We start from the raw sequence: 12,254 nt of genomic DNA, 5'->3' as shown, positions 1-12,254 counted from the left end.
TAAAGAAGATTCTAAGAATCATGGGAACTTAGAAAAGAAAGTATTTGAAACAGAATGAGACAAAACAGATTTCTTAGAATCTTATAAGAATATGAAGAAAGAGGCAAATTTACATATACCACTGAATCGTTTCCTTAGGGCAATAAACGTTATATATCTTACCTTAACACCTATTGCAACAATAAGGTGCTTGGGAAATTGAGAGCTGTCAAAACAATACAGACATTTTTCCATTAGTGCAGCAAGACTCCGGTGCTCAGCAATAGCTTTTTTCTTCTGATTCTCTTCCTCTTCACCAAAACATTCTCTCTCAGCTGCTCTGGAGACAAACATGTCATCCAGAGTGTAATAGTCTCCATCTGTTTTTCCCATAAACTGAAAAAACAAAATAATAGTAGTGGGGAGAAGGTAGTAGTTAATTCAGTTTATTGTACTGTGGCATACTGAAGTCATATCTGTAAGTCCTGTAATAAGACTCTTACATTAAAAGAAAAAAGAAAACATGATTAAGATTTAAGCTTGACCTGCAAGGATCAAGTTATTATCATCATCACAGCTAAAGTTTACTGAGTATTTACTATGTACAGTTCTATGCAGTTTGATTGTTTTATACTCCTATGATAAGGGAACCATTATCATTTCTATTTAATAGATGAGGAACTTGAACCACAGAGAGGTTAAGAACAACCTTCACCTTAAAATTAGCATACGCTCTATTAAACTTACCAGCGAATTTGCTAATATGTATATTGAGAGCATTGAGAGCAATGTTCCCCTTTCTCTTTTAAAAATAATTTTGTTTTTCATTTGTTTTTATTGAGGTAACAACAATTTATAAAACTATGTAAGTTTCATGTGTACAAAACCAAATTCTTTAATAAGTCTTTTCTAACACCCTCTTACTGAGATACTGAGCAATTCAACATGGTGTGCATTCTGCCTTGCTGCAATAAGTAATAAACCCAAGTTATTTAACTCTGTGTGCCCCTGGTGGTCTTTGGCTAACAGCCACTGACAGTATCAAGAACAATTGTTAATTTGGGTGTGTGTGAAAATGGTGTTGTGATAATGCTAAAAACTTCTGCTAAAAGTTTATTTATTTATTTATTTATCTTATTGAGGTGTGGTTGGTTTGCAATGTTGTGTTGGTTTTGGGTGTGCAGCAGGGTGATTCAGTTATATATATATATGTGTAAATAAATATGTATATGTATGTGTATGTGTATGTGTGGGTGTGTTCTTTTTCAGATTCTTTTCCATTATAGGTTATTGCAGGATGTTGAGTGTAGTTCCCTGTGCTTATCAGTAGGTCCTTGTTTGTCTGTTTTGTATATAGTAGTGTGCATCTGTTAAACCCAAACTCCTAATTTATTTAAATTAGGAATTAAAAGTTTATTTTTATTAAAAAATAAATCCCAGAACCTCATCTATGAAAAAAAAATTAGCATACACTCCACATAGAACATAAAACATTTTTCAACTGTATCTCAAGGCACCTTCTCTATACCTCCCCCAACATAAACTTTAGCCAGGGTGATGTTTTTAAAACAAAAAATTTATTTACTTATTTTATTTATGTCCCTACTTAAAATCCTCAAAGAGCTCTACATTGTGAACAGGATCAAGTTCAAACTGTTGTTTGGCCTACTAAGTCATAGACTCAGAACGGTATAATGGTTAAGAGCTTGGGTTCTATAGTCAGAATAACCATGGTAAAATTCTATCTCTTGTCTATATAATCTTGGGCAGTTATTTAATCTCTCTGTGCTCTCTCTATGTTTTATTTCTTCATTTTACAATGGCTATAACAATATTATCCATCTAATAGGGTTATCTTTCTTCATCCTTACAACACATGCCTGGCACACAATAAGGACTCATAAATGTGAGTCACCTCAGTCACATGTGATCACATCCCTACTCAAACTCCACACTTTGCCACCCTACTTTAGCCCCCAAAAGTACTGTTACCTTCAGGCTTTGCACATATTGCTCTCCGACCAATTCTGCCCTCAATTTTGCCATTCCTACCCCTACTCATTTTTTAATCTGAGGTTTAGATTTAGTTGTCACCTGTATGAAAGAACTTTTCTAGATCGTCCAAGCTCCTTCAGTACTATACTGACATCAGTTTCGTGAGGACCACACTGTATCAAAACATCTCATTAACTTATGTTTTTCTTCCATTAGACTAACTTTTACTTAGTCTACTAAATACCAAAAAGAAAATGACTGTTTTGATCTTACCAGATATTTAAATAGATATGAAGAAAGCCAGAGTGCCTGTACTGCTGTCAGAGAAAGTAGATTTCAAAGCAAAGAATATTATGAAGGACAAAGAAGGTCATTTCATAATAATAAAAGACTTATACCATCAAGAGGACAAAACAATCCTAAAGTTTATGCACCTAATAATAGTTTCAAAATATATGAAGCAAAAACTTGACAGAACTGTAGGAGAAATAGACAAACCCACAACTGTAGTCAGAAATTTAAATGCCACTCTCTCTATAATTGATAAAACAAATAGAAAATCAATAGGCACATAGAAGACTTGAACAAACTATCAACCAATCTGACGTAACCAACGTTGACAGAAATTGTATCCGACAACAGCAGAATAAACATTCTTCTCAAGTGCACAGAGAACATTTACCAAGACAGACGGCATTCTCAGATTTAAAACAAACTCTCAATAAATTTAAAAGGATTCAAGTAACATAGAGTATGTGCACTGAAAACAATGGAATTAGACTAGAAATTCCAACAGAAAGCTATATGGAAAATAGTCAAGTATGAGAAAATTAAATAGTGTACTTCCAAATAACCCACGGATCATCAAAAAAATAAAAAATAAAATTAGAAAGTTTTTTGAACTACAGTAAAACAAAAACAGGACATGTGAGAATTTGTGGTGTACTGTGAAAGCAGTACCTAGAAGGACAATTACAGAACTAACCACTTATATTTGAAAGCAAGAGAAGCCTTAAATCAATGATGTCATCTTCCAACTTAAAAAACTAGAAAAGAGAAGTAAAACTAAATGTAAACAGAAGAAAATTTCTAAAATGTCATTATTGATAGAATGAGGTAAAAAGATTATTATCAGTAAGGTATTTCTCAGAGCACATTAGCTTCAGAAATTAATTTTTATCTTCTACTTTTTCTCTTTATTAATCCTTGATGATTTCTCTATTCTTTCAAGTTTGTCTATTTATATTTAGTCTCCTGACTTACAAATTATTATTTTAACTTCAGGCCTTTATCTCAACCATAATATATCAAATTTTGAAAAATGCCCAAACTGGTCACTAAAATTTTCATGAAAATAGTGACTAACTATATGCTAGATTTTAATAGAAACTTTAAGTATCTTCTCAGCCAAATACCTCTACAACATAGTAACTGTCATTCTCACTTGACATTAAAAAACTGAGGCTAAGAGAGACTAAACAGCTTAATCAAAATCACATAATTATTAAGAGACAGAGCCAGGAATCAAACACAGTTTGATTGTAAAACTGAGAGTGCCCGGCATATAGTGAGCCTCTCTCACTTAAAAAATCCATCTTTAAAACATAGAAAGGGAATATTGTAAATATAGTCTATGAAGCAGAATAAAAAATTAGAAGAAACCTTAAATTTCATCCAGAATAAACATACCCAATCAAGTTAAGGTACTTATTAAAAGAGAACACAGATATCTGATCTTTTCTAAAACACACCAGTGAGCAGAATATGTACTTCTAACATGTAACTTTACTTTCATATGATATATTGTTAAAATATTGTTATTAAAAATCAGTTCATAACTTGTCAGGGAATATATTCAATTTAAATAAAATCAGTTGAAAACAGAAGACAGTATTTCTATTTTTTAAATCTATGTTCCATGAATGCTGCTGAACTTCTCTGATCTATTCATAGTTTTTGACTTAAATAGGGGACAGTCTTGCAAATTAAGTCTGAATGATTCTTCAGCACAACTGAAATATGATACTCATCTATCCCAGAACAATAATTCCCTCCTCCTACATCCTCTAATTTTTTGCATTTTCCCATTGTCTTCTCTTTGGGGTTTGACACAACATGTTTTTACCTTTATCAGTCACGTACACATCTATGACCTTACACCCAACCAAAAATTTTTAATGGACAGACTGTTGTTAGATAGTGGAGAATATAAGACCAAGAAGGGGAAAAGTGAAAATATTTGCTGGAGGAAACGAGGTGAAGAAAACAAGAGGGGCATGAAAATATGCCTCTTTTTCATTTAGATAGAGTCCTAAAGAAAATTGATTAGATGGTACAAGATCAAGATAGTATATCATAACTTTTAGAACTATGAGAATCTCTTTTCCAAATAAATAAGAAAAATGTGATAAAATAGTTATAACATTAAAATGAATAAGATAAAAGAAAGGGGAGTAGATGTCAATACTACCCAAAGTGATCTACAATGCATGCAACATCTATCAAAATCTCAATGATGCTTTTTGCAGAAATAGAAAATTCCATCTTAAAAGTCATATGGAATCTCAAGGGACTACAAATAAACAAACTATCTTTAAAAAGAACAAAGTTGGAGGTCTCACACATCCTGATTTTAAAACGTACTACAAAGCTACAATAATCAAAATAATGTGATACTGGGCTTCCCTGGTGGTGCAGTGGTTGAGTCTGCCTGCCGGTGCAGGGGACACGGGTTCGAGCCCTGGTCTGGGAGGATCCCACATGCCGCGGAGCAACTGGGCCCGTGGGCTGCAGCTACTGAGCCTGCGCGTCTGGAGCTTGTGCTCAGCAACAAGAGAGGCCACAATAGTGAGGGGCCCACGCATCGCGATGAAAAGTGGTCCCCGCTTGCCACAACTAGGGGAAGCCCTCACACAGAAACGAAGACCCAACACAGCAAAAATAAAGAAAGAAAGAAAGAAACTCCTACCCCCAACATAAAAAAATAATCATAATAATGTGATACTGGCATAAAGAAAGATATATAGACCAATGGAATAGAATGGAGATCCCAGAAATAAACAAACTCATATATGGTTAAATGATTTTCAGTAAGGGTGCCAAGACCACTGAACAGGGAAATGACAGTCTTTTAAACAAATGGTGTTGGGAAAACTGGATATTCACATGCAAAAAAAGATGAAGTTGGACCCTTACCTCACACCATGTAAAAAAATTAACTGAAAATGCATCACAGACCTAACTTAAAAGCTAAAACTTTAAAACTCTTAGAAGAAATCATAGGGGACAAGCTTCATGACATTGAATTTGGCAATGATTTATTTATGTTTATATTAATTTAAAAAATAGTAAGTTTTTAATGAGGCTTTTAAATCTTGTGTATAAACATGAATGGATTATGATAAAATTATTAAAACTATATTTAATTCAGACTTCCAAATAAAATGATCTTCCCCGTTTCATGTTTTTTCCAATATCTTTATTGGGGTATAATTGCTTTACAATGGTGTGTTAGTTTCTGCTGTGTAACAAAGTGAGTCAGCTATACGTATACATATATCCCCATATCCCCTCCCTCTTGCGTCTCCCTCCCACCCTCCCTATCCCACCCCTCTAGGTGGTCACAAAGCACCGAGCTGATCTCCCTGTGCTATGTGGCTGCTTCCCACTAGCTATCTATTTTACATTTGGTAGTGTATATATGTCCATGCCACTCTCTCACTTTGTCCCAGCTTACACTTCCTCCTCGTGTCCTCAAGTCCATTCTCTACATCTGCATCTTTATTCCTATCCTGCCCGTTTCTCTTCAGAAACATTTTTTTTTAGATTCCATATATATGTGTTAGCATATGGTATTTGTTTTTCTCTTTCTGACTTACTTCACTCTGTAAGACACTCTCTAGATCCATCCACATCACTACAAATAGCTCAATTTCGTTTCTTTTTATGGCTGAGTAACATTCCATTGTATATATGTGCCATATCTTCTTTATCCATTCATCTGTTGATGGACACTTAGGTTGCTTCCATGTCCTGCCTATTATAAATAGAGCTGCAATGAACATTGTGGTACGTGACTCTTTTTGAATTATGGTTTTCTCAGGGTATTTGCCCAGTAGTGGGATTGCTGGGTTATATGGTAGGTCTATTTTTAGTTTTTTAAGGAATCTCCATACTGTTCTCCATAGTGGCTGTATCAATTTAGATTCCCACCAACAGTGCAAAAGGGTTCTCTTTTCTCCACATTTTCTCCCACATTTATTGTTTGTAGATTTTTTGATGATGGACATTCTGACCGCTGTGACGTGATACCTCATTGTAGTTTTGATTTGCATTTCTCTAATGATTAGTGATGTTGAGCATCCTTTCGTGTGTTTGTTGGCAATCTGTATGTATTCTTTGAAGAGATGTCTGTTTAGGTATTCTGCCCATTTTTGGATTGGGTTGTTTGTTTTTTTTTGATATTGAGCTGAATGAGCTGCTTGTAAATTTTGGAGATTAATCCTTTGTCAGTTGCTTCATTTGCAAATATTTTCTCCCATTCTAAGGGTTGTCTTTTCGTCTTGTTTATGGTTTCCCTTGCTGTGCAAAAGCTTTTAAGTTTCATTAGGTCCCACTGCCCCATTTCTGAGAAGGAAATTTTCATAAAAATATGTCCTTCTTTCTGCAGTGAACTTCCAGACCCTAGAATATTTCTAGTATTTCCCCCAAAATAAAGAAAAGTAAAATTATCCTAATGGGCTAAAGTTAAGATCCCATACAATTTTTTAATCATTTCTGTTTAACCCAAGTTTGTTTTACTCTCTGTGATATACACATACACACACTTGATACCTTGTGTTACCTGTATTCTAGTTTTCATTAAGTTAATTTTTTTCATCACATAATATATTCATATAGTTAAAAGAAAAAGTCTAATAAGGTATACAGTAAAAAGGCTCCCTCCTGTCCCTCAGATCCCTAGGTCCAAATTCCCATCACCAGTGCTGTCATAAGCAAGGAAGGGTAATTTGTTCTGTCAAGTGCCAGACAGTAAATATTTTCAGTTTTGTGGGCTGTACAGTCTCTGTCTCAACTATTTAGCTCAGCTGTTATAAAGCGAAAACAGCCTTAGACTACATGTAAACAAAGGTGCATAGCTGTATTCCAATAAAACTTCATTTGTAAATATAGGCAGTGAGCTGAATCCTTCCAGTGTGGTCAAACCCTAACTTTACATATGTCTCTTTGATAAAAAGTGTTAATGGTAATGTTTGAAGGGACTGCAATGGAAGGGTTTTCAACAAAGAATGCTATTTTGAAATAAAAAAATTCATCCTACTACCCATGAAACATTGACATACATTTAAAAACATACAAAATTTTCATATAAACAGACTTAAGATTATTCCAAGATGCCTTCTTTATGATATATATTACTCCAAATATATATACCTTGTGGCATAATTATGAAGAACTAGTATAGCATCAAGATAAAACAGACTGGTCACCTAACTAGCAGCACACTGTTGACATTAAAGTCTGGCCCCAAACATTCCCTTAAATGGTAGATCAAATATATAGTTAACATTTTCATGGAATACATTAAGAAGTTAACCCAGAATTCTTATTTAAAAAAAACAACTGAATACCAAAAGTATACTCCCCAATCAAGTCAATTCTAAAATGCACATTTCCAATATGTCTTACAAAGGATTTAATTTAATACAACAAATCACGATTATAAAGAACTAGCTGTCTTGAAAAGTAGATCATTGTAGACTGAGTAACCAGCTTCTCAAAATTCAAAGGTATCCTAGGAATATATCTTACCTTAGATGTCATTTTCATAAGATGTTTGTTTTGATTTTCTGCTGTTCCCATCTTTTCGTTCTTGACTAAATCATTTAGGCTTAGAGTATCATCATCATGAAAGTATCGGACCCTTTCTTTTTCCTCATAGGTAGAAGCCTATGACAAAATGAACATTATTAGTTTAGTGAAAACACAAGTCTCTGAAGTATTTTAATGAATTATCTATAAATCTGATATTAAAAGTAGAAATCCCACTGTGTATCATAATCTTTCTTTCCAGTATATCCCTATTCTGTCTGCCTCCACGTGGAAAAGTTTCCATTAGAGTAACACTCCCTACCTCTTCTGTCCCTTTACTTTTTCCTCTTCCCCAAGGATGGAAGCATGATAGTATCTGATTTCTGAGTTTTAAGGAAAGGAAAGAATTGTTTTATGCCTTCTTCTCTCCTCTATGCTCTTCCCCTCCTTGTAGTAAAAACTCTCTACCACTGTGAAGGGAAGTCAGCAGTTACCCAGGGATCAAGTAAGCATATCAAGAACAAAAGTGAAGTATTAGCAAACCTACTTTAAACAGCTCTATCAGAAAAAAAGCTGATATTCTCATTCTCATCTAAATCAATTCTGGGTTTTCCTATCAGTTGATTCCATACCTACACGTGGAAAAGAAAAGTGCTATGTACTGTCTACCAAATCAAATCTCTTCAACACTGTTCTCAGATTCCCTTATCCAAATAAAACCTGGTCTTCAACTTCTTTACAACCATGTTCCCAATATTTTTTCCCCACATTACTACTCCTGTCTTCACAAGCTTAAATCTCACATTCCATGACTTCAATCACTCTCTGGATCCAAACCCCTTTCTGGTCCTCTTATCCTTTCACTATACTCAGAAAACAAACCTCAATCCTGAATGAATGTGTGTATGCTCTTTACTCCTATACCTAGACTACTCAGTAGTAAGCAATTCAAAAGAGTATTCAGGGCTTCCCTGGTGGTGCAGTGGTTGGGAGTCCGCCTGCCGATGCAGGGGACGTGGGTTCGTGCACCGGTCCAGGAGGATCCCACATGCCGCAGGGCGGCTGGGCCCGTAAGCCATGGCCACTGGGCCTGCGCGTCTGGGGCCTGTGCTCCGCAGCGGGAGAGGCCACAACAGTGAGAGGCCCGCATACCGCAAAAAAAAAAAAAAAAAAAAAAAAATGTATTCAATGCCATCTGGCAATGCATCTATGAATCCCTAGCCAGTTCTGTCATTTCATACAATTCAAACCTTTACTATTCTTCTCCCACATCTCCCTTTCAAACCCCTAATACATCCCATTTCTTTAGGAGAGATATCCATCCCATTTCTATTTGCTGAACAAATCAATTACTAGCTCTAGCAGCACGGGCACTCAACAGGCAGATAGTAAACATTTGATAGAAGAATTCTAAATGAACAAATCTTCTGTGGACCCAATTACCACTTATAAGATCTTTCAAATTTAAAACAAAAAATCTACGTGGGAAACGGAATACGTTGTTTTCGCCATTTTAAGAGCCTCAAGGTAGTGCTAAACATTAACTGCTGCAGCTAGAAGATGGAAAAGAAAATTAAGGTTTACAAAGGATCTAACACAGGTCTATAGCACCAAGGTTTTCCCTAAGCGTTATGATAAGTATGTAAAAAGAAGCTAGAAATAATGTCAAAGAAATATACACTAAAATTAAAACTGCCTTAAAAATTCAATGTTCACAATTATTTGAAAACTATTGTTGAATTAGAATTCACTTTGTAAAAGGCAGAGGATCATAACTAAAATAAAAGTAAGAATGTGATTTACTCCTTCTAATGTTTGCATTATTAAGCAACATTTCAGAAAATATTTTGAAATAGAGTTGACCCTTGAACAATGTGAAGGTTAGGGGCAGTGATGCCCATGGAGTTGAAAATCTGACTATAACTTTAGAGTCGGTCCTCAATATCTATAGTTCCATACTCACGGATTCAAATCACCACAGACTGTGCAGTACTACAGTATGTAATTTATTGAAAACGTTCTGTGTATAAGTAGACCTTTGCAGTTCAAACCCATGTTGTTAAAGGGTCAACTGTAGTCTGATACAAAGGGAAAAAATGAATTCTGAATTAATAAACAAAAGACATATGTTAAACATACAATCAGTCTCTTCCTTCTCCCTCCTTTAGATTCCAGATGTTTCTGTGGTGTGTTCACAGGCCAGACTCTTCCAGAATGATCTGTTCTGACAAGGATCACTTCTTCCTGATCTTCATTCTGTGGAAAGATTTAGAGATAACAATTGTACTTATTGAGAAGAGTCTTGAAACCTTATGTTTAATAGCCAAAAGAGCATAAAAATGATTCTAGTTTTCACATAATATTATGGATTATCTTAAGCCTCACGGACTTTCATTATCCACTATAATGTAAAGTGACCATAATCTTTTCATGAAAAGGTGAAGAAAAATATCTAAAGCTTATTTAATTTTTTAAAACAATTACAGAAGCAAACTTCAAATATAGTTTTCCTCTAGACAATATTAAAAGATGACAAAGCACCAATATTCAAACAGGCATTGTATGAGAATGCCCATCACGTATGAAGCAGATGTCATATTTAATGAATGTGTCTTCAATTTAAATATCCTGGCTTGCCTGCAAGATGGCGGAGTAGAAGGACGTAGGCTCAACCCTTGTTACAGAAACACCAAAATCACAAGTAACTGAACAACCATCGACAAAACCACTGCTGAAACCTACCAAAAAAGAAGCCACAAAGAGATGGTAGGAGGTGCGTAATCGTGATAAAATCAAATCCTATAACTGCCGGGTGGGCAACCCACAAGCTGGAAAATAATTATACCACCAAAGTTCTCCCACAGGAGTGAAAGTCCTTAGCCACACATCAGGCTTCCCAGCCTGCAGATCTGGCAACAGGAGGAGGAGCTCCCAGAGAATCTGGCTTTGAAGGCCAGAGGGTTTGATCAGAGGACTTCCACAGTACTGGGGGAAATAGAAACTCAACTCTTAAAGGGCACAGACAGGGTCTCATGTGCAACGCAACCCAGGTAAAAAAACAGCGAGCTCATAGAGATTGGGTCAGACTTACCTGTTAGTATTGGAGGGTCTCCTGCGAAGGCAGGGAATGGCTCTGGCACACTGAGGGGACAGAGACACTGGCAGGGGCAGCTCTGTCAAGTGCTCGTTAGTGTGAGCCCCCATGGAGGCTGCCATGTCATCCCCCCCACCCCCGCAGACATAACCCCATCTAAATGCCTGTATGATCCTGTGCTGGGACACCTCAGGCCAAACAACCAGCTGGGCGGAAACACAGCCCCATGCATCAGAAGGCAGGCTGCTTGAAGTCTTCCTGAGCATGACCCAGCACAGCAGATGGACAAGACCCAGCTCTACCCACCATCAGGTAGGAAAAAGGCACTCCTAGCAGGAGGTGTATACAAGCCTCTAAGACAAACTCATCCAGCAGAGGTCAGACAGCAGAAGCAAGAAGAATTACAGTGCTACAGCCTGTAGAATGGGAACCACGAACACAGAAAGTTAGACAAGATGAGACAACAGAAGAATATGTTGCAGATGAAGGAATAAGATAAAACCCCAGAAGAAAAACTAAGTGAAGGGAGACAGGCAATCTACTGGAAAAATAATTCAGAGAAATGATACTGAAGATGCTCCAAGATCTCAGAAAACCAATGAGGGCACAGAGTGAGAAAATACAAGAAAATTTTTTAAAAGGCCTGGAAAAACTAAAAAGCAAACAGAGATGAACAATATAATAACTGAAAAGAAGAATACACTAAAAGGAATCAACAGCAGAATAAATGAGGTAGAAAAACAAGTGACCTGGAAGACAGAATGGTGGAAATCACTGCCAGGGAACAGAATAAAAAAATAAATAAATAAAAGAAATGGACAGTCTGAGAGACCTCTAGGGTAACATTAGATGCAGAAATATCCTTATTATAGGGGTCCCAGAAGTAGAAGACAGGGAGATAGGACCTGAAAAAATATTTTAAGATATGATAGATGAAAACTTCCCTAACAGGGGACAGGAAACAGTAACCCAAGTCCAGGAGATGCAGAGAGTCCCAGACAAGATAAAGCCAAGGAGGAACATGCTGAGACACATAATAATCACACTAACAAAAATTAAATACAAAGAAAAAAATATTAAAAGCAACAAGGGAAAAGCAATAATTAACATACAAAGGAATGCCCAAAAGGTTATCAGCTGGTTTCTCAGCAGAAACTCTGCAGGCCAGAGGAGACTGGCACTATATATTTAAAGCAATGAAAGAGAAGAACCTACAAACAAAAATATGCTACCCAGCAAGGCTCTCTTTCAGCTTCAGCAAAAAAATCAAAAGCATTACAGACAAGGAAAAGCTAAGAGAATTCAGCACCACCAGAATACCTTTGAACAAATGCTAAAGGAAATTCTCTAAGCAGAAAAGACCACTAATAGAAAC

At 36.1% G+C, this 12,254-nt stretch overlaps 1 protein-coding gene across 3 annotated transcripts in view; it reads right to left on the bottom strand.

Moving 5' to 3' along the window:
- Window positions 1–12,254, bottom strand: part of CWF19L2 (CWF19 like cell cycle control factor 2) — a 208,105-nt gene that overhangs the window by 88,924 nt on the left and 106,927 nt on the right. For all 3 annotated transcript variants that reach the window (XM_060104503.1, XM_060104502.1, XM_060104504.1), the window contains exons 11-13: window positions 9,925–10,041; window positions 7,786–7,923; window positions 163–375 (exon numbers count right to left, since the gene is read on the bottom strand). In XM_060104503.1, the coding sequence (XP_059960486.1) occupies window positions 163–375; window positions 7,786–7,923; window positions 9,925–10,041 (468 nt within the window). The remainder of the gene's footprint in view (window positions 1–162; window positions 376–7,785; window positions 7,924–9,924; window positions 10,042–12,254) is intronic.

This window comes from Mesoplodon densirostris, chromosome 7, assembly GCF_025265405.1.
Source record: "Mesoplodon densirostris isolate mMesDen1 chromosome 7, mMesDen1 primary haplotype, whole genome shotgun sequence".
Classification (NCBI taxonomy): Eukaryota; Metazoa; Chordata; class Mammalia; order Artiodactyla; family Ziphiidae; genus Mesoplodon; species Mesoplodon densirostris.
The sequence above is the reverse complement of the archived record's forward strand: the minus strand, read 5'-3'. Positions and strand labels throughout refer to the sequence as shown.